The sequence below is a fragment of the Fringilla coelebs genome (assembly GCF_963513975.1).
Source record: "Fringilla coelebs genome assembly, chromosome: 23".
Taxonomy (NCBI): domain Eukaryota; kingdom Metazoa; phylum Chordata; class Aves; order Passeriformes; family Fringillidae; genus Fringilla; species Fringilla coelebs.
This window is the reverse complement of record NC_140049.1, coordinates 5,305,864-5,328,257: the sequence shown is the minus strand read 5'-3', so window position 1 is coordinate 5,328,257 and position 22,394 is coordinate 5,305,864. Positions and strand designations below refer to the sequence as shown.

The 22,394-nt window shown below is 57.9% G+C and overlaps 2 protein-coding genes across 3 annotated transcripts in view; both read right to left on the bottom strand.

The window, feature by feature from the left end:
* Positions 1-5,690: 5,690 nt before the first annotated feature.
* ELF3 (E74 like ETS transcription factor 3) lies at positions 5,691-9,242 on the bottom strand (the record flags this gene model as incomplete). Its single annotated transcript, XM_084220608.1, has 8 exons — positions 5,691-5,811; positions 6,531-6,726; positions 6,869-6,985; positions 7,511-7,600; positions 7,723-7,836; positions 7,930-8,013; positions 8,241-8,462; positions 9,080-9,242. 8 exons carry the CDS (start codon positions 9,240-9,242, stop codon positions 5,691-5,693), a joined length of 1,107 nt encoding a protein of 368 aa, XP_084076734.1.
* A 12,793-nt stretch (positions 9,243-22,035) lies between these two features.
* KIF21B (kinesin family member 21B) overlaps positions 22,036-22,394 on the bottom strand; it is a gene marked incomplete at both ends in the record, with an annotated part of 45,363 nt that continues 45,004 nt past the window's right edge. For both annotated transcript variants that reach the window (XM_084220699.1, XM_084220700.1), the window contains one exon: positions 22,036-22,090. In XM_084220699.1, the coding sequence (XP_084076825.1) occupies positions 22,036-22,090 (55 nt within the window). The remainder of the gene's footprint in view (positions 22,091-22,394) is intronic.

Below are 22,394 nucleotides of genomic sequence, written 5' to 3'. Positions count from 1 at the left end.
CCAGGCAGCTGCAGCAGCTTCCCCATTCCTCCAGTGGGAACAGCCATTCTCTTGCTAAACAATCCAACAGCCCAGGGTTGCCAGACGAGCTCCTGGCAGCAGGCAGCTGCCCTGGCCAGGCAGGCACCCCTGGCAGTTCTGCCTGAAGTATCCAAGAAACTGTCAGGCAGGGGGAGGGTGTTCTGGGAGCCCAGGTAAGTGCCCCTGGGTAACTGCTGCTGCCCATGGGGCAGGGATGCAGCTCAGGGGGCCTGCCCAGCCCTGGGCATGCCAGCCCAGCCCTGACAGCAGGCTGGGTTGGGGCCTGCCACAGCAGCACCCTGCTGCAGTCCCTGGCAGCACTGTCCTGCCAGCTCCTGTGTGATGTGGGTCCCCTGGGCAGCAGCTCTGCCCTCCACATCTGATGTGAGCAGCCCTCCCCTCTGCAATTCCACTCTCAGAAATGCAGGTGTGTAACAGCCCCATCCCTCACAGCCTGGGCCCTGCAAAGGTTTCCCTTCCTGCCCCCAGCACAGCCCCTAACCCTCCATCCCTCAGCAGTGGTTCCAGCCGCTCCACACACCCTATTCTGCCGTGCTGGGGCCAGCTCCTCTCCATGTCCCCAGAGTGGGCATGGCTCCCACAGTGCCTTCCCTGCTCTGCCACCCCTGAGCTCTGCCCTCGCTGCAGAGGCAGAAGGGTCAGGAAGGCTGAAAGCCACCAGGGACTGCAGGGAGCTTGAAGGACCAGAGAGATGGTCCCTGTTGTGGTGATTATTCCAAGAGGTCCCTGCCTCCCACCAGCTGTCCCCATCCCCACTGCATTCCCATCTACTCTGATCTGCTCAAGGATGGCCACGGTCTGGCTTGGCTGGAAAAGCAGGTCATGCTGTTGTGCTCAGGGCCAGTTCATGGTCTGGCCTGTGGGATATTGGGCACCTTCTTGCTGCTCCAGGTGAAACCTCTCCCCCCACCCAATTTCTCTGCTCCAACTCAGCACATTTCAGCCACAGTTTTCAGCTTTTGGCCACAGCTCCTAGGGAAGCAGTGGCCAGGGCAAGCTGTTCTCTTCCCTAAGTGGGACCAGGGCTGAACAACAGCCCCTGTGTCCCTTTGGGAAGTCTTGAGGAAGACAAAACACACTGCAATGCTGAGATTTGAAGGGTGCCCAAGATATTTCCATGAGAACTGTGTGCCTGTTCAACCTGGGACCACCTGATGGGAAAAGTCTCCCAACAGATCCCAGGGTAAAAGTGTGAGGGGAGGCTGTTTTGGAGAAAAATCTTCTTTTTCTTCAGTTCTTGTCATGGCTTGCCACAGCCATAAAATCCAGGTGCCTCCAAAGATAATAAAATAAACAAATCATCTGTTTTTCCTGCCTCCTGCTGGGAGGCTCTGCTGGGGTAGCTCAGTATGGGCTTGGAGGTGGCTGTAGAGGTTACCCCAAGTGGGTGCTGGCTTTGCACATATGTTGGTGTGTGTGCATTTTTATAGCCTTGCTCTTTCTTCCTGGCTCTTCATCCCACTGACCACACAGATTTCATGAGACGCTGCAGGATCTGGTCCCCCTGTCTGTGCCCATACATCTCTGCCTCCTCCTCCTCCTCTCTCACAAGGTACCCACACAGCTGGGGGACCTCAAGGGACAAGAAGGAATGGCTCCACACTGACAGAGGGTAGGGTTAGATTATATTTTAGGTGGGCACTTTTCCCTGTGAGGGTGCTGAGGCCCTGGCACAAGGTGCCCAGAGCAGCTGTGGCTGCCCCATCCCTGGGAGTGTCCAAGGCCAGGTTGGATGGGGCAGTGGAAGGTGCCCATGGTCATAGAGAGAGTGGACCATGGTGGTTTATAAATTCCCTTCCAAACCATTTTCTGACTTTATGATCCACAGGTCCTGCCTCTGCCCCAAGCTCCTGCCTGCTGTGCCACCCACTCAATGGCAGTGGGGTGGCAGTGACGGGCACTGGGGACACTGGGGGCACAGAGGCGAGGCACACAGCTTCCCTGCTGCTGCTGGAGCTGGTTAAACATTGTCCCAGGCCAGTTAGGTAACACAAACTGCAGCGGGAGAGAAATGAAACTGCTTGAGCAAACAAGGCGCACTTGGCAGGGCACCAGGCTGCGTGACAAAGTTCTCCCCTCTCACTGCCAGCCTGCTGGGCTTATCTATTTACAGAGAATAAACACCTCACCCACAACCCCAAACCTGAGGGACAGCAGCCAGGAGCACAGCCAGCTCCTGGGAGAGCCAGCCTGGGGCTGGCCTTGCCCCACTCCCCGTGGTTGTGTCTGCTCACAAACACACTGATGGGCACTGGGCACTGCCTGGCACCTCCTGTGTGTGCCACTGGCCCTCCTGCCACTGGCCTGGCACCTCCTGTGTGTGCCACTGGCCCTCCTGCCACCAGCCTGCCACCTCCTGTGTGTGCCACTGGCCCTCCTGCCACTGGCCTGGCACCTTCTGTGTGTGCCACTGGCCCTCCTGCCACCAGCCTGCCACCTCCTGTGTGTGCCACTGGCCCTCCTGCCACTGGCCTGGCACCTTCTGTGTGTGCCACTGGCCCTCCTGCCACTGGCCTGGCACCTCCTGTGTGTGCCACTGGCCCTCCTGCCACCGGCCTGGCACCTCCCGTGTGTGCCACTGGCCCTCCTGCCACCCCTCTGGCCTGTAGGAGCTCCAGGAGGTCAGGGATGGAGCTGGAGCACCCTCCACTCACTGAAGCCAGCAGACACCAGGCAGGAAAACCTGTTCCCTGGGGAGGGTTATGCAAGGAGCCTGACAGAGGTCTGGCTGCAGCCCAGAGCATGGACTGGCTCCAGGTTCACACCCAGGGCCTGGGACCTCTTCTTGCACCACAGGGCAGCCCTGATCTCCTCAGCCCAGCAATGCCAGCTCCCATCTGGGAACAACAAAGCTTCAGCCCAGCATACTGGAAGGCAAAGAGGTCTTCCCTATGAGATCAGGCATCCCAGGTGGACCAGCAGGGCAACTCCATACAGAAACAGCAGTTGAACCCACGAAAAGAAGATGGGTCTGGCCCATGGGCACCTTCTGTCCCTGCAAAGCAGCTGGGTCATGCCCTTGGTGTTGCTGCAGCATCTCTAGGAGGATGCTCAAGCCACCAACCTCACACTCAAGCTGAGGCCAAGCAGACTGGGAGCAATTCCTGCTGTTTCAGCCAGCACAGCTCAGGGGCACAGCTCACATGGTCTGTTTGAGAGCTTGCTTTGAAGGGCTTGCTGCTCTCCTTTGCAGTGTGTCCCACTCCTGTGAGTGCTGGAGGGGGGATGTTGAACAGTGCCATGTCTCTGGCAGTAATCAAGGTCAGTAGGGCAACGTGGGCAGATAGGACAGGGAGAATGGTTTTAAATTAATAGAGGAGAGATTTGGATTAGATATTAGGAAAAAATTCTCTATGGGTGTGGTGAGATCCTGGCACAGGGTGCCCAGAGAAGCTGTGGCTACCCCATCCCTGGGACTGTCCAAGGCCAGGTTGGACAGGGCTTGGAGCAACCTGGGCTAGTGGAAAGTGTCCCTGGGCTAGTGGAAAGTGTCCCTGCTCATGGCAGGGGTGTGAAATGAGATGAGCTTTATGTCTCCTACCAACCCAAACGGTTCTAGGATTCTGTCATTCTGTGATAATGGCTGGATCTCCCTGCCAAAAATGCATCTCAGGTTTTGCAAAGCACCTTTACTCTCTAGACAGCAAAACCTCCCCTCGCCCTCCTGCTGATGCTCTGGCTTCTTTCTTCAGTCCCTCCAGGCAGTGGCTGAAGCCATAAAAAAGGATGTGGCACAGCTTTTGCCTGGGCATCCAGACCTTGTCCAGTTCCAAGCTCAGAGGACAGGTCCCAGGGCTTTTCTCTTTAGGGGTGAGCAGGAACCGAGCAGTGCCCAGTGCCCCGTGTGCCCCATTCAGCAGGTATTGGGCACCAGCAGAAGGTCAGGGTGGCACCAAGATCCTCTGGTGTCACTCATTGTGAAATGCAGTGTGTGCCAGCCAGGAGCCACTGCTGCTGGCCACATTCATGGCAGAAACATATCAGAGAGTCTGCTTGGCCTCCAACACCCTGAACTCCTTCTTGCCACCCCAAGACAGATCCTATGGGTTGGAGAGATCCTCTCAGCACCCCTGAGACAACCTCCTGGCTTCCTCCCAGCTGGGCTGGATGGGGAGGCAAGATGGCATTGGGCAAGGAGGGGAACATGATGTGTTTGGGCTGCCCACACTGCGGTCCCCCCTCTTGATTTGTGGTTCTTGTGCCACCCAGGTCCTGGAAGAGGCCAGAAAACAGCCAGGCTCGGAGATGAGCAAGCATTAATCATCCTGTAGTGCCTGTGCTGCTTCTTGGTATCCCTCCATGTCTCCCTGGCCAGGGAGAGGCTAAAGGTCCTACCCTAGGCTGTGACTGGGTATTAACGTGAGGGTGTGAGAGAAACCCCTCTTCACATCAGCCAGGGCTTTGCTTCCCACCAGCCTGCAGCTGGTGAACTCTGGCTCCAGGAAAGGTGAGTGCCAGGGCTGGAATTCCAGAGGGCTCTCAGAAGGGCCAAGGTTTGGAAGTGGGTGTGTCCCTCCATGGCTTTGAGCTGGTTTGGGACAAGCCCACCTCACCCTGAGGAAGACCCTGTGACTCTGCCAGGCTGACCAGGCAGGAGATGGTGGCAGACGAGGTCCATGCCATGGCACATCCCAAGTAACACCAGCCTAGTCCTCACCGTGTGTTTAAGAAAAACAAGAAAAATTACAGATAGGTACAAAACCCCAACAAACCAATGATTTATTCATCTTATATTCACACTCAAAAAGGAGAAAACCACATGCACCTGGTGGGTGCCTGGCTGGGTTGGTGTCCCCTTCCGTGGCTGGCACAGCACCAGTCTGTGCCCTGTGACATCACTTCAGTCCAGCTGAGCATCACCACCTGCCACCACACACCCGTGTGCCCCACAGCACACACTCTCACACAGGAACATCTTACTCATGAAAAAATATATCTGTACATTCACTCTGTACTTGTTTTGGGTCTTACATAAGTTAGAAGCTACTTTTGGAGAAAAGGCCTGTCTCTAGACACAGGCCAGCCTGGAAATGCAGCATGGCCCTGCTGTCCCACATCCTCTTCTCACTCACTGAGGGCTTTCTGGGGCCGGGTGAAGCTCCACAATGTTCCCATCTTCTCTCAGCCGGTGCCACACTGAGAAGCTGCTACACAAAGGGGGTCTCACCCAACCCACATGCAGTGAAGAGGACAGGGGGCACCTTTGGCACGGTGCAAACAGTGAGAGGGAAGACCCCACAGCTGGGACAAGCTCTGTTCAGTCACAGGTGACACAGATGTGCTGCTCCTCTGCCCAGGCAGGAGGTGGGTGATTGCAGGAGACCTGCTGGGCTCTCACAGTGGGGCTTGAAGTTCTCTTCCCCGTTGCATCTGTTCAGGCTTTGGAGCAGCCACAGTCCCCACGGCTCCAGCTGGAGATACGGATCCAGCAAGGGAAGTCACAGTTTGCAATAACCTACTGGAGCCAAACATGGGCCCTGCACACCTCGGGGCTGGCAGTCACCCGCACACACGAGCGAGGGGCGCAATTCCACACGCTGCATGGGCCAGCAGCTTCCAGATACAGCTGCAGGCAAAGTTTCCTGTCAAGGAGCCCAGCTCAGGGCTGGCCCTGAGGGTCTTATCAGCCCCTGGCTCATCCAGGACTCCTACAGCTCCGTGTTCCTCTGGAGCACCTCCTCTTCCTTCCAGCCGCTGGAGTTCTTCCCAAACTTGTACACCAGCCGTCGTCCATCGACTCTCTCCAGGATCTCTCGTTTGTAGTAATATCTGTGGGAGACAGAGGTGCAGTCAGGGCTCTGAGTCGCGGGTTTCTGTGGTTGAGATGACCCCCAAGGTATCAGAAAGTCTTTTCCTCAGCCCCGCCACTGAAGAAGTTGAGATTCATTGGTTCTGCTTTTCAGAGTTTTTTTTTTTTCCTTATCTATTCCATTCTTTCTCTGACCTGCTGAGATCTGTCCAGCAGGTTGGGTTGTGGCACACTGACTGCCCTTGGGGTGGTGTTGGCTTTTTATACTAAGAACGACATGTACTTTTATTTACAATAATTTTCCAATACCTATCACCTCTGTTAGACAGTCTGTCTCTACTCTAAACCAATCTAAAAGTGTCACCTTCACAGCAGAAGATGGAGGCCAAGAAAAAGGACAGGACATGCCCAGATTCCTCCAGCTTGCCTCTTGAACCCCCATTCTAAATCTCCAAAATTCTACTTTTTCACTCTGTGACAAATTCACTATCATTCTACTCTAACTCTTGTGGCTTCACACAAGATTTTTTCCAGAAAAAAGAAATGATAATTGTTTCCATGGGCTAAAATCAAAGGCACAGGTGTTTTTGACTCCATGCCAAGGTCTCTGAGCCCCCTGCCAGGGTCTGGAATCACCCAGGGCAGCCAGAGGAATGTCCTGGGTCCCGACGCTGAGGAGCTGCTGGAGGCTGAACCCCAGTGGGGCTGAGTCCCGCCCAGGACAGGGCAGGGCACTTACCTCATGGCTCTGCTCAGCTTCTCGTAGGTCATGCTGCTGTTTTTCTTCTTCTGGCCCCAGAGCTGAGCCACAGCTTCCGAGCGCAGGAACTTGAAGACGCCCTCGCGCCGGTCCTCCCACTTCATCAGCCCCTCGTTCAGCTCGGGGTGGATCAGGATGTCCCGGATGAACTCCCACAGGTGGGTGCCTCTTGGGGCTGAAAGAGGACATTGAGCTGTAAAGCAGGGAAGCGCCTGCAGGTCCTTGGACCTTTGGATCACACTAAACCCCCCTGCCAAGGCCCTTCCTCCCATCATTCCTCATAAAGCCAAGAGAGGCAGTCCATGCTCCTCACGTACAGTGCTTGCTCTTCCTGTTCTCCAGGCAGTCTCTGCTCTCCTTGCTGAGTTTTCGGGGCCGTCCCCGTTTCCGCTTGCCGTGTTTGCTGTCCCCTTTTTTGCTGCCTGAAAAGTGGTCTGTGCACACAGAGAGGGGCACACGTCAGGTTGGGCAGCACATGCTGGGCTGCAGCTCCCTCCCTGTTCTCCCAGGGATCAGGAGCACCCCATTTTCAGGCCCAGGTACCAGGGAAATATCCCTTGAGAGCAAGGTCACCCCATTCCCTCCAAGCCTCATCCCACCCTCATCCCCATACTGCTCCTTCCCCAAACCCTACTGAATCCTTGCATTCCTGTGTTCCCAGTGTCAGCACCAGCTGGGATCAACACCAAACCCTGACTCCTGTGCCCAGGATCCCTGGCTGCAGTCTTCACCCATCTGCCACCACCCAGCCCTTCCCACAGGATCACCACTGCCCTGCCCATCACTCTGCTCAATGGAGAGAAAGAGAAGCAGAGCACCCAGGGAAACAGGCCTTTCCCTCCTTCTCAGTGTGAGGATGGGTGTTCAGGTGTTGTCCCTAAATCATGGCCAGGTAGGAAGTGCAGAGCTGCCCAGGAGCCAACCCTCCCCTCCCAGCTGTCTGGAAGGAAACAACTCACCCTCAGGGAAGAGCTTTGATTCTGCAGGGTCGAGGTCAAGGTCACTTCCACCGGAGTCCTGAGAGTTGGGGCTGTGGGACATCACAGGCCCTGAGAGGCAAAGGATCAGGGTTCAGACCTCTGAGCATGTGGGGGCTTTTTCCCTTGGTTGCCACCCTTCACCTGCCACCAGACTGCAGCGAGACCCAAACCCACCCCTGTCAAACACTGACCTGAGACATCAGAGCTGCCTGGGGACATGGAACCAGGCAAGCAGGTGAAGTCTGTGAAAGGGTTCGTGGGCTTTAAGTCCTCCAGGGAGTCCTTGGCACAGGGATTTCCCAGCTCTGGAAGGGACAGAGAAGGGAAGAAGGGGTTAGCCTTGCTGCCATCAGTATGTGATCCCTGGGGAAAAGGCCTGGCCAGGGCACTTCTCTTACCCAGCTGGCTGGAGTTCAGGAAGGTCTGGGAAGTCGCATCCTCTTTTTCCAGCAAATCAATGATCCAGTTCAGCTCATCAGAGGCTACAGGGGTGAAGGACTGGGATTAGCAATGCCTGTTCCATATGAAGGGGAATAGTGCATACTGGGAGCTGAGCCCAGCCACGCTTGGCCTGGTCTGTGCCCCCACACCCTCCCACGCAGCCTCTGCAGTGCCCAGGAAGCACTGGCCTCCTGGGCTGGTGGAGGCCTCTCCAACTCATTCTTCAAGCTGCTGGGCCCGCAGGTGAAGGAGACCCTGGTGCACTCACTGATCTCGTGCAGGCGGTCGTAGAGCTCATCCCCCAGGGGCCCGAAGATGCGGCGCATCTGGTCCCTGCTGCAGTGGCACAGCGTGTGCCCGTCCATGTTGCAGCAGGAGAAGTCGATGGAGCTCGCATCATACTTGTTCTTCTCCACGTGGTAGCTGATCCACTCCAGCACCTGCACCTTGCTCCAGAGGTATGGGAGCTCACTGAACCACTGGGGTTTGTCTGCAAGGGATGGAGAGCAGGGCTCAGAGCAGGGTGGCTGTGCCACCACCATGTGCCTCAGGTGGGCTGCCCGTGGCCACTGGGCACCTGGTGTGGTCCAGTGGTGATCCTGAGGGACAAGCAGGCCCTGCTCTTGAAGAGCTATGGGACTAAAGGGTCCGTAGTGCCCTCTCCTGCAGACCCCACACTTCCCCCACGGCTGGTTTCGGTGCCATTTGGCCTGTTTGTGCTGTGATCCAGCCTGCTCTGCTGGTGTGGTTCTCATGGTGCCTCCCTGAGCACCATCACATGAACCCCCATCACCAGGATCGTACTTCCAAACTGCTCCTGGTGAGCCCTGGCAGCCTGTCCTCTGGGCTGTGCTGTGCTGTGAGAGGAGGACAGTGATTCCCCCATCTCCTGTATAAATCAGATGTGCTCCCAGCAGCCATACCTTGTGCCACCCAGGGCGTCCTCCCACAGCCTTTCCCTGGGGAAACTGAGGCATGGTGGAAGCTGCTGACCTGTCCGAGTGGGACAAGGACCTTGCAGAGCTCTTCCCAGCCAGTGGCACTGCCTCACAACTGCCCCAATGTGCCAGGTCCCCAGTGCCACCACTGCCACTCCCCTTCTCCTACCTGTGCTCTGTGCTGGGGGCTGGCTGGCCGGGAGGCCAAGCCCCAGGGTGCTGTCATCCCCAAGCTGTCCCAGCATGTCCAAGCTTGGCTGCACCTCGTCGGGCTGGTACATGGCGCTGATGTAGTTAGAGAAGATGTTGCTGATCTCACAAGATCCTGCCATGGAGCTCTGTGCCAAGAGATGACAGTGAGCCCAGAGAGCCCAGTGAGCCCTGGGCTCAGCACCTGCAGCACCCCAGAGCCGGGCTGGGTGAGGTCGGGCTGTCTCTCCCTCCACCCAGTCACCTCTAGGTCACTTCAGCAGACACAGGCACCCAGCACCTGCTGGCTGGGGCTGACTCACAGCTCCTCGGGGGCCAGCACAGAGGGAGGCTGAGCCGCAGCGAGCTGGGGACGTGGCGTCACTGTTTGTGAGCAGCCCCGTCCCCAGCAGCCTGGCCTCACCCAGCAAGAGGTGACAGCCAGAAGGCGGCCAGCAGAGAACAGAGACCCCCAGCCCCTCCGTGGGTGGGGGTTTGGGCACTCCTGAGCCCCCCGGCCCAGCCGGCTGCCCCGCTGCCCACTGCCGTGCCACAGCTCCAGTCCTCTGCAGCGGTCACAACGAGCACATCCCAATCACGGCAGCCAGGAGGGCACCGAGCCCTGCCCGGCCCTCACAAAAAGCCAAATCGTGCTGTCCATTTTGGGGGCGGCTGTCCCGCTGCCCCCTCAGGGCCCTCGAGGTGGAGCCTGGAGAAGAGGCCAGAGCACATCCCCGGTGAGAGGCGAGGTGCAAGGAGAGAGCAAAGCAGCCGTCCTGGCCTCGGGGACGTCAACAGCCTCGGCAAAAAAGCTTTGGTACCTTCTGTGGTGGCAACTCCGGCAGCGGCGGTAATCCAGAGAGGAGCCGGGGGAGAGGAGGCCGGGCTGGCCACTAGGCACTGCTCATGGGCCCGGAGCCTGGTGCCGATGGGCAAGCCCTGCCCGCGCCTCGGCTTTTATAGCTTGGGCGGCGTAACAATCTGGCAGCCCGAGGGGAATTCCAGCCCCAAACGTTCATGCTCCCAGATCCAGGTGATTTGCATAATATGAACCACCGGGTCCCAGCCCTGCGCTGCCTTGCCGGGAAATCTGGGCTGGCCAGTTTAATCATTGTCAGAGCCCGTGCCCCACCGGTGCCCAGAGTTTCACCCACACTGCCTTCACGGGCTGTTTTCTTGCCAGGCTCGTGTTTGTTTGCTCACAGCAGCAGGTTCACTCGGCTCCTGCAGCCAGAGCCGCCCGCGGGGTCGGGGTGGGCCCTGGGCCCGTGGATCCCTACCGGGGTTTGCCTGGGCAGCGCTGCCAGGGCTCTGCCCCGGGCACACACCTGGCCAGGTGGGCAGCCAGCCCTGGCACTCAGCAGGTGCCCTGGGGGTGCCCTGGGTGTGCCTGGAGCACAGCCTGGGTGGCACAGGCAGAGATGTCCCAGAGCAGGAGCAGGGGCTCAGTGACCAAGCAGGACAGGGCACGGGCTGGGAGCGGGGCTCAGGTGGGGACAGGTGGTTTTTGTGGGGGTACAGCAGAGACAAGGAAAGTGCCTGAGAACTGCTGCTCTGTCTGTCAGAATGGGTCGATTTTTGCCTGGGGGAGGTCTGGGAAAGGCTGCAGAGCTGTGGCAGCCCCTGCCCTGCCCTGCCACACGCTCCTGGCACCGGCAGGCACGCACACTCACCAGGGATGTGTGCCAAGGGACAGGCAGGGTCGTGGGATGCATTTGGGGAAGTACCTTTGGTGGCTCTTGCCTCTCTGGCCTTGGGCAGGGGTACCTGGGGCCCTTTGAGGTTTATTCCTGCTGGGTTTAGCCCAGCTGGCAAGGGAGGCCTGTGCCAGGCCAGTGCCAGCCAAAGCTGGGGCACCCCTTTGCCTGGTTCTGGTTCTTTGCTGAGCCAGCCTTTTGCAGACTGAGGCAGTCCTGGGCACCTGGGAGCAGAGCAGACCCTGGCATCACAGAGCTACCCCCTTGTCACTTCAGGGTCCTTATCACTCCAAACCTGGCAGCAAACCATCTCCTGTGACACTGTGCTGCCAGGCTGTTGCAAACATGGATACTCCAGCCTGGCACATGGACCAGTAAGGGCAGGGTGGCTCATGTCCTGTCCCCTGTGTCACACCCCCCAGGCCCTGGGGCAGGCAGGGCCAGTGTGCCAGCCAGGAGGGACCAGGTCCCACCCCAGCTTCCTCCTCAGCACCCTCACGAGAGCTGGTGCTGCCAGGCTCTCCTGTTCCCTGGGCACAGCATCCCACAGGAACATCCCCTGCCAGGGAGCAGCCCTGTCTGTCACTGTCACAGGGCCACCAGGGAAAGAGATCTAGAGCCTGGCCATGCACCCAGCCAGGGATGGAGCCCAGGGCTGCCCCGTGCCCGGGACCTGGCTGCCCACTGCGCTGCCAGTGCCTGTGGCTGGAAAGCTGCCCCTGGGGAAGGATTTTCCACCCTCCACTACACTGCAGGTGTCCCTGAAGCAGGGTGGGACACGCCAAAATTTTGCCATCCCCTGGGCCACCAGCCAAGGGTGATGAGATGGCCCTGTGGCATTTGGGAATCTCCTGCCCAAGCTGTGCACAGCCCACCCACCCACAGCTCTGCCCATGCTGGGGCATCTGGGAGCTGCCTGGCAGGGCTGTGTGGCACAAACCACCCTGAGCACCCCCTGGCCAGATGTCCCTTCCTTGCAGATTGATGTCAGGGAGGCACCACAGCCAGCCCATGTGCCCAGGCAGTGCCACCACGACAGAGGGGCTCCCAGGGGTGACACCCTCAGCCTCCAATGTGTGCTTGGCACAGTGGGAGCCCTCTGAGTCCTCCTGAGCCTGCCCCTTCCTTCCCTGGGCTCTGGGAATCAGGAGGCCAGAGCATCTGAGCTCTCCTCCCCCACCCCCTGCAGGTACCCTCCAGCTCTCCTGCCTGCAGGAATGCCCTTCCTGCCCCTTTGGCCACTGAGCCTGGGCCCTGTGATGGGAGCTTGGGAGGGCACCTCTCCTCAGGTGTCCCCATGGCCTCCCTAAAGGCACGGGGCACAGCAAGGTGCAGAATGGTGCCATGGGAACCTGCCCTAGCCAGAAGCAGCCCCAGCCCTGATGGGCTCAGAGCAATTCCTCCCTCAGCCTGAGGATGGGTGGCAGGGGGCTGCCAGCATCTCATTGCCACAGCTCCCAGGGCTGTGTCCCTGCTGTCCCCTTGCTGCTGGCCCAGTGCACCTTCAGGTATAGGGGTGCATGGCACAGGGGTGGCCATGAGAGTGACATGGTGCCATGATGACTGGCAGTAAAAGTGTCTGTGGTGCCACGAGTGGCTGAGGCACCAGGTGGGAGCAGGAGCGATGTCACCTGCCCTGCCAGGGGGAGTTGGGCCCATGACAACCCCTCGCTTGCCCTGGCAGCACCACGGAGGCTCATGCCAAGGTGGCAGCTGTGTCACAGGCTGAGGGCGACACAGGGCATGGTGCTGGGGGCTGGGACAGCCGTGGGCACTGCCAGCCCCCAGAGACGCCTCCGAGCTTGGCTGGCATTGCTCGGGACCAGCACTGCGGGCACGTTTGGAGCCCGGCTGTGGCCCCAGGGTGTCGGGGCAGCGGTGCCCAGGCAGGGCAGGGGGTGCGGGAGGGAGGGAGGGACGGGGGCAGCGGGCACAGCCCGGGGCTGGCAGCTCCCAGAGCTGCTCGCTGTGACCAGCCCAACAGCGCTGCCTGGCAAAGGGGCCATGGGGGCTGCGGGAGCTGAGCCCGGCCCCAGGGGCTGCAGGGACAGCTCCCTGTCCCCCTCCCCACCCTGGAGGCTGCCCAGTGTCTTTGGGCTCCATCATCGGTCACCTCGGGGGGCACAGCGGGCACCACACGGTGACACCGTGTCACACATCCCCCACCGCAGCGGCAGAGCCCTGCCACCTCCCAGCATCGCCCCCAAAATCTCCTACCTGCAGGACCCCAACACCCCCCCTCCCCATCCCGCAGGACACGGCACTGCATCTCCCCAGGGAATCCGGGGGCTGCCTGGCAGGGCTGTGGGGCGCAGACCACCCTGAGCCCCCAGTAGGACCCCCGTCCCCGGCGGGGCTCTGCATTTCCCCCCATCCCCGTGTCCCCTCCCGCGCTCCGGGCGCTGCGGTGGCGCAGCCAGCGCTGACCCCTGCCGGCGGCCCCGCGCCACCGCTCCCTCTCCCTTCTCCCCTTCCCTTCCCTTCCCTTCCCTTCCCTTCCCTTCCCTTCCCTTCCCTTCCCTTCCCTTCCCTTCCCTTCCCTTCCCTTCCCTTCCCTTCCCTTCCCTTCCCTTCCCTTCCCTTCCCTTCCCTTCCCTTCCCTTCCCTTCCCTTCCCTTCCCTTCCCTTCCCTTCCCTTCCCTTCCCTTCCCTTCCCTTCCCTTCCCTTCCCTTCCCTTCCCTTCCCTTCCCTTCCCCACTGATGTGATGCTGCAGGCTCAGGGATGCTCTGACTCCTGCAGGGGTTGGCACTGCCTGGTGTGCATCCTCCTCCTCCTCCTCCTCCTCACCAGGAGAGGGGCAGCCCCTCAGCCCCTTCCACCACCTGAGCCCCTGAACCTGCCCCCACTAAGATCAGTTCTGCCCCCCCTGCCTGCAGGGGCCCGGGTCACCTGAGAATCATGGAAATGTTCCTTTGGAAAAGCCCTCTAAGAGCAAATCCAAGCACTCCCCCAGGGGAGCCATGTTCACCACTAAACCCTGTCCCCAAGTGCCACATCCACAGATCTTTTGAACACTTCCAGGGATGGTGACTCTACCACTGCCCTGGGCAGTTGTGCCAAGGCCTGAGCACCCTTTTGGTGCAGAAATTTCCCCTGGTATCCAACCTGAACTTCCCCTGGAACAACTTGAGGCCGTTTCCTCTTGTCCAATCCTCTTCCAGCCAAGAGGATTACAGAATCACAGAATGGAAAGGACCTTTAAGGGCCACCATGTGTCATGGGGAGGGACACTTTCCACTCCATCCAGAAGGGATGCAGCCACAGTCCCCCCTCCCCATCTATCCCCCAGCCCCTTGCCAGGCTCATGGGCACAGGAAGGGATGGGAAACTCCTGGCTGTGCCCTTTCCCTCCTCAAAGCCACCTCTGTGCTCATCCCTTCATGTCAAGAACATTTTATTTGCAAAGACAAAAAGGCAAGAAACAAACAGCCATTGAAAAACGTACAGCAGGAGAGCACAATAACTTACACTATTTACAGGAACACACCAAGGTAGAAAACACACACACACCCCTCATGCTCTGACAAACCCAGCCAGGGCCGGGCTGCACAGCCCCCACAGAGACACCACAGCCTCCAGGGCAGCTGGCCTCTGGGAAAAGCCCCGAGTGTGAAAAGGCATCTGCTGTTGTGCTCCTTGTGCAGAAGGGAGTGCTGGAGCAGGGGACACAGTGCTGCACTGCCCCAGCCTCGGGTGGGGCAGCACCTGGGGGTGCCAGGCAGGAGGAGCAGCTGGGAGGAACCAGGGCAGAGCTGTGGTGGGTGGAGGACGAGCCCTGGGGAGGAGGAAGGTGCAGGGCTGTGCTTTTCTGGGAGCTGGGTCTGTGCTGGCCTCTGTCCCAGTTACAGCTGGAGCACCACGCAGCACCTGCAGGGCTGGGGGTCCTGGTCCCTTCCCAGAAGGGTGAGGGAGGCTCAGAAGGACGAGCAGCCTGCAGGAGGCACTGAAGCTCCAGGGAGCCTGTGGAAAACAAACTGGAGCCCTGCGCTTGGCAGGGATCGTACCTGGACTCTCTCCAGTGAGGGGCACAGGCAGGACTGGTGAGGGGCACTGGGAGGACTGGTGAAGGACTGGTGATGGACTGGTGAAGGGCACTGGGAGCACTGGTGAAGGACTGGTGAAGGACTGGTGAAGGACTGGTGAGGGGCACTGGGAGGACTGGTGAAGGACTGGTGATGGACTGGTGAGGGCACTGGGAGGACTGGTGATGGACTGGTGATGGACTGGTGAAGGCACTGGGAGCACTGGTGAAGGACTGGTGATGGACTGGTGAGGGCACTGGGAGCACTGGTGAAGGACTGGGAGAGGGGCCCTGGGAGAGCACCATGGGAAGCAGGCACTGAGTTTGCAGCACCAAGGCAGGAGGCAGCAAGTGAGACCCCAAAGCAGCTGTGCTCAGAGGTGGTGGGGAGGGGACCTGGGGGGGACAGGATGGGACCCCAGAGCTCCCATTCCTGGCCAGCCCAGCCTGTGTCATCAGAGCTGTAGGTGACAGGGAGGGGACATTGCTCAGGAGGGCTCACAGTGGTTTGGGGGGTCCAGTGCTTTTAGGCTGCTGACTCTGGTCCAGCCCTGCTGTGCAAAGCTCAGCTCTGGGGCAGCTCTGCTCCCTCCACAGAGGCTGGAGCTGTGTGCTGGGGGTGAGGAGACCCCCAGAGCCAGAGTTAGGCCCTGGGGAAAAAGCATAACCCAGCAACCTGAGGCAGGAGTGCAGGTATGATCACACCCTTGTCACAAATCGAGGTGCCCAAGGGCAGAGAAAAGTGAGGTGTGTGTTACAAAGGCAGCTCCAAAGTGTCCCTGCTCTGGAGGGGCTCTGAGACCACCAGAGGGGACTTCAGGTGTGCAGCCAGGCCCCTGATGTGCAGGGAACAGCCAGCACAGTGCACAGGGATGGAACAGCTCACCCACAGGCAAAGAGCCTTCAGCCCAGTCCTCCTCCTCCAGCCTCAGCCCATGGTCCCATTGGAGCTCTGGAGGAACAGGGACTGAGGGGCCACCTCTCCTAGACCCACCTGCATGTGGGACCTTGTGCTTTAGTGTTTGGGAGGACCTGCACCCAAACTGGCTCAGAGCCCCCTGACCCCTGTGCCAGGGCAGCTGCCAGCCTGAGCTGGGGCTCCAGGGCTCCCCTGGTTTATGTTCAGTGCCTGGCACTGAATTTAGACACAACTACGTTTTTTGGGAGTGAAAAATCCATCACACAGCAGAATCAGGTTCTCACAGACCATGCCCAGCCTGGGCAGAGGCTTTCCCAGCCCCCAGGCCCTGCTGCCCTGCAGCTGGCTGGGACCAGCCCACCCCAGCAATGTGCTCTGCACAGACATCTCCCCATCCAGAGCTCCATCACATCCACAGAGAATATCTGGGAGAGCAGAGGGAGAAATCTGGGCTGAGCTGAGCCTTTCTGAGCCCCCTTTCCATGGAACCAGATGGAGCCACACCCAGGCTGCCAAACCAACCCACTCACAATGGCAACACCACAGATCCTCAGCCCAGGAATCCCACGAGGAATGGGAGCAAAATCTCGGTGTTGCAACTTCTCTGGGGGATCCCACTGCAAAGGTGGGAGCTGGGGCAGGGACCCCAGCCCTGCTCCCTGCCCAGGAGGAGCAGGGAGGGAACACAGGGGGTGGCTCAGACATGCAGCAAGGTGGGAGCGAGGCCACGTGTCCCCAGGATGAATTCAAGTGTCAAAACCATAACAATAACAATAATTAAGAGAAAAAAAATATAAAATTCTTACACCACAAACTCCCCACCCCATCCCCAATAGGAAACTCAATGACAACAGCACCCAGCTTGCACCGTGAGGTAGCTAAACCAGATCAACAGCCAAGAAATGCTCTTCTGCATGAGAAACATCAACCCACACAGGAACTAAGAGCTAAACACACACACATACACACACACACACACACAGCTGTGGGATCACAGTCACCCCGGCCTGGTTCCAGCCAGGACAGAGTTAATTTTTGCAGTAGCCAGGAGGGGACATGGCCAGAGCCCAGAGGTTCTTTCAGGCCACCTCACATCATTGCTGGGCAGGGGGAAGGGACTCTCTTCCAATCAGGGTAACACTGTGGTGAGCATTTGCATGTGATTTGCTCTATTTTGAACACTCTTGTTATTAATATTGTTGCATTTTTGTTATTAATATTGTTGCTGTTGTTTTTCTTATCTCATTGCTGTTTCCAGTCAATTGTTCCTATCTCTGCCTGTGATTTTTTTACCTTTGTGCCTCCAGTTCTCCTCTCCATCCCACCACAGGGAAGGAAGGAGGTGGGGGGTGTGGCAGCACACAGTTCTAGTGGGAACACTAAATTGGGGAATACCAGTCCTAAACCACAACAGATTTTTTTTTTTGGCATCCAAGGTAGGGCTTGAAAAGTTGAGATAACAACAGATCTCCCCAGAGTGGGTTGGAAACAAATGAGATCTCAACATTTTCTGTAGTAGGTACTGAGCCACTGGTGACAATGTTGCCTGGTCTGCCCATGGGGGTACCTAACCCTGCACATATTTCTGTCTGCTCCCACCACAGTCTCTGTCTCAGAGCAGGGAGGGGGATCAGGATTGTTAGTTTATGACATGATAACATCAAGGGCAGTGAGGGTCATCTGGGATGTCTGGAGTGCTTCTCTTCTACCCTTACCTGGGGCACTTCCTCTGGGACTCCATTAATAACAATCATGACCAACCCGTGGGGGAACAGGGGAGGATGATTTTCCCCAGACTTTCACCCACTTTTCTCCCTTGAGGTCTGTTAAAACAGCTTTTGAAGCTCTGAATTCCCTTTGGGTGTTAAGGAAATCATATTTTTGCCAGGTGTCCTAAGTGCAGTCCACATAATCTTTGGAGTAAAGAGATTTCTATTGAGATCTACCCCAATGGGGAATAGTCATGAGTGGCATGGAATGTGGGAGCAAAGGGGGCACTTTTGGATGAAATTCTCTCCTGCAGTGGTTGGGAAGTGTCCCCCTGAACAAGTACAAGAGGCTGTAGAAGTGACAGAGCACTCTCAAGGAGAATGCTGTGGCAGTTCCAGCAAGGAGCCTCACTGCAGCGTGCTGGGCCCTGGTCAGCATTCTTCAGACACTGCTTCTCACCAGACAGCACCCTCAGGGGAGGAGGAGGAGGGCAGAGCAGAAGGCACTGTGGCCACTCCAACTGCAGCTGAACCACAGGGACAAACCATGCTGGCTGCAGTCACCCCTGTACAGAATAAATCCCAGACCAAACCAGTTTGCATAGAGGGATGAAGAGGATGCAGGGCCCTCACAGCAGGAGGAAGAGGCAGGGCTGGAGATAATCACCCCATCCCCATCCCCAGTGAGCTGAGATGTGAAGAGCTTTCAGCTGACAGGGGGGTTGAGCCCCTGCTGACCCAGCTGCTGCAATGTTGGGTGCTGCAGCCATGCCATGGAACCAGATGGAAGGGAAGCCGAGGAATGGGACCTGTCCTGGGACCTGGGCATTGGCAATTCCAAGCACAGGAACTCAGCCTCTGCAGGCAGCTCCTGCCAAGTGTGAGGGAAAGGTATTCCCTCAGGGATGATGGAGCAGTGCACCCAAGCAGGTGGAACAGCATGGACAGGGTTAAATAGGATAAATGCTGCCCAGCACCTGAGGGAAGTGGCTGTGTCAGAGGGAGTCCCCAGGGATTCAAACAAGCAGCAGTGCCCTGCAGATGCAGATGAGGTCCAGTGCTCACCATCCATGTGTACAGGGAGGGTGTACACAGCACAGCCTCACTGGCACTGATGGGGATGATTTTCCCCACTCTTTCACCTTTCACCTGCTTGAGGCCTGTTAAAACAGCTTTTGAAGTTCTGAATTCCCTTGGGATGTTAAGGAAATAATATTTTTGCCAGGTGTCCTTAGTGCAGTCCACATAATCTTTGGAGTCTAGAAAGAGATTTCTAGAGAGGTTATTCAGAGATCTGACTGAACAGGAGAACAAACTGTGTTAAAGGTGACTCCCCAACTCTGATGATGAAGATCATCATTTTTCCTTCCTACCAACCTGTGTCTCAGCTGTGTAAAAAGACTGTCTAAACTGGATCAGCCCAGGTCCAGTTTAGGACTGGACTTATCCTCCAGTGCAGGGCTGTGGACTGAGGAAATGCCCCATGTCACACCAGTACAGACCAGAGCCTCTGCTGCTGGGAGCAACTGGCCCCCTTTTGAGAGAGAGGGGACACACCACAAGGCAACCTATGGTTTTACCTGCATGAGCACAGAGAGGACAGGAGGAAGTGGGAAGGAAAACCCACCTCTGCCCCAGAAGCATGGGTGTGTGAGCTGAGAGGAAAAACAACAACTGCAGGAAATTCTTCAGGGATAAATGCCAGCCCAGCTCCCAGTGGGCATGTGCTCAGAATCAAAGGGCAAATGTCACTTCTGATCCTCCTGAATGCACTTTCACACCTGCAGGAGTGAGCAGTGAGCACCCTGACAAGAAGCAGAGGGGCCCTGCCTGCAGCCAGGGGGGGAGAGCAGCACTGGGCACTGCTGGGCTGGGCGGATGCAAGGCTGGCACAGCAGATCCACAGCAGTGTAAGGCTTTATCACAATGTCCTGATGCCATGGAGACACACTGAGGCAGGATCCATTTCTTCTCTTCTCCTAGAGAAGTCTACTCTGGTCAGTAGAGCATGGCTGTGGTCAGTCAGGGTGAGCACTCTGCAGGTGAATCATTCTCTCTCTTGTATACTTCTGTTATTAACATTGCTGCTGTTTTACTCTTTGTCTTTTATCTCACTGCTGTTTCCAGTAAATTGCTCTTATCTCAACCTGTGGTCTTCATCTTTTGTGCCTCCAATTCCCCTCTCCACCCTGCTGGGGATGGGGGTTTTAGTGGGAGCACAAAATTGGAGAATGCTATTCCTAAATCAGACTCTCCTCACTTCAAACCCCATGCCTCAGCACACCAATGCCCCAGCACCAGCTCCCTCCCTCCACGGGCTGTGAGAGCCTTGAGGCTGCTGGACACAGCACAAGAGAGGCTCAGCATCACCCAGGACTGGCCACTCAGCCCTGCAATACTGAACAGGCACTCTCAGCCTGCACACAGGGAGGTACAGAGGGCAAAGGCGAGGCAGGTCTGACCCTGGGTGCTCCCCTCAGCCATGGCAGCAGGGAAGGCTCCAGGGCAGGCACTGGAGATCTCAGAGCAGACAGATTCAACCCCAGGCTACAGCCAAACACTTCCCAGAGACACCCCCACACTCACAGAGCCCCTCCAGCCAAGCAAAGCACAAACCAGCTGAGGAATGAGTGCAGAAACCTCTCCAAGACAGGACTGGGGGGGAGACACCTCCTGCAGACCCCCAGACCCCCCTTGGGGGGGTGTGCCACTGGGTGCTGAGGTCTCTGTACACTTTTGGCTGCACCCTCAGTTCCACAGATCACACAGGATGGGTGGGAGCCTCTCCTCAGCACAGTCACCAGTCCTGGCTGTGCAGGGCTCAGCCACATTCACAGGGAGCAGGAGCTGGGCAGGGTCACACACACACACACACACACAGACACACAGACACACACACACACACATGTACCATTTGCCCTCCAACAAGGCAAGCCAGCAGGATGGAATTTTCCCAAAAAAAGGCAACCCTCCCTTCCCCCACCAAATCAATAGAGACACTCCTGTCTTTCATGATGCAGAGATGCAGAGGAATCCCCTCACTCCAGCCAGAATGCCTGGAACAAGGGCTGGTGGCAGATGAGAGCAGAGGGGAAACGGTCTGTGCTTGATGGGGCAGGTCCTGGAGCCCCTGGCCTCCAAGATCCCAGTTCAGTGCTGTGGGATCACACGAAGAAATCCTTAAATTTGAGTTCAAGTGCTGCTTCTTCTGTGACAAAGGGGAAAGGAGAGTGTGTGAGGCAGGAACACCCATCCTGGGGTCTCATCAGCCATTCCACAAGAACCCTGGGTGGCCCAGGGCAGGACAGAGCAGGGGATGGTCCAGTGGGCCATAGAAGAGATGGAGGGAAGTTCCAGTGTGAGACCAGGGCCTTACCAGCCTCCCTTGAACAGGAGAGACAGAGCAAAGAGCCTGAAGACTGTGTGACCTTGGGGAAACACTCCTGGGTGGAGCACCCAGACCCTCCAGGAGATGAGATTGTGCAAGATCATCCACGGCAGGATTGTCCTTCCAGCACAGGGGGAGTCAGGGGACTTGTGCGAGGTCAGAGTGTGCAACCCCTGCCCCCCTCTGCTCCTGCCACAGAGGACTCTGGCTGCTCTCTGCCTTGCTGGCTCCTCTCCAGCCCTGGATCCATGCAGGCCCAGCCTAAGCAAGCTCCAGCCCAGGCAGAGGTCTGAGGGAGGAATTTAAGGGAAGGACAGACAGAGCCACAGCAGTGGGGTGCCAAATCCAGCCTTGGCCTTTTTGCCCTGTAACCTCCGTTCTTGCTTCATTTCTCCATCTCAAGGGGGTTAATTGGCTGCAGCACAAAGCCCTGATGGAGTCACGATGTCCAGAGCAGGGCTGGGCATGTGGGGAAGAGCCCGGAGCCAGGGGGCAGTTGAGTTTACAGCTGGGTTTGGAGAGTGTCAAAGGAACTGCAGCAGGTGAGTCTGGAAGCTGCCCAGTGGAGATCATCCCAGGCTTGCTGTGCCTCACGAGATGGGACATGGCAAAGGAGCTCAGAGTGCACCTCCAACCACTGGGGACACATCCACACAGGAAAGGGAAGGCTGGGAGTACCAGGAAATCCTTTTGCAGTCCCCACAGCAGAGGTGTCTCACAAGTAATGGCTCCAGAGAAGCATCCTCTGTGTTGTGGTCCTGGCCAGCAGACACCAAATGTCCTCGTGGAGTGGAGAAGACTCCTGCAGGAACCAGCCCAGGAGCAGCACAGCATGGCAGAGCCACGGGGCCCACATGGCAGGAGGGAGCTGGGTGTCTCTGAGGAGTCAGGGATCTCTGACCCCTAAAGTCCTTACAGCAGGATGGGTGAGAGGAGAGATGAAACATTTCCTGTTCACTGGAGAACCACTGAGAAGCCTCAGCAGGAGGGCAGGTGGAGCTGCTGGTGCCCCACAGAGCTGCTTCCTCACAGGAGCTGACAGTGCTCGGAGTACCAGATGCAGCATTGTCCACCCCGTTGGGTCAGGCACAAAGAAATCCCTGTGCTGGGCTGAGCTCCTGTGGGTGACTGAGTCCTGAGAGCAGGGGGAGGTACCCTGCCCCTCACCCTGCCCCACGCCTTCCAGTCTTTCTGCAGTTCCTAGTTTGACCCCGCAGGCAACCTCCTCCCACTCCAGAGCTTCACTGTCAAGTCACTGAGGAACAAAGGTGAGAGGGACAGCATGACCCAGGGGTTGGGGCAGGAGCCCCACAGCACTGCCCCAGAGGGTGCTCACTCCCCTCCCCAGCACGGCAGCATGCAGCCCCCCAAGCTTCCAGGCCCTTCTCCCTTGGCAGGAATTGTCTGATGCGCTTTGGGGAGAAGGCAAACCCAATGGGGCTCAGCCTCCAGCTCACCCCACTGGCAGCAGCTGGGGACAAAGGGAACAGGTGACCTCCAGGGCTGATCCCACACCAGGACTCCTACCCGCCTCGAATGAGCTCCAGCAGTGAAATCCA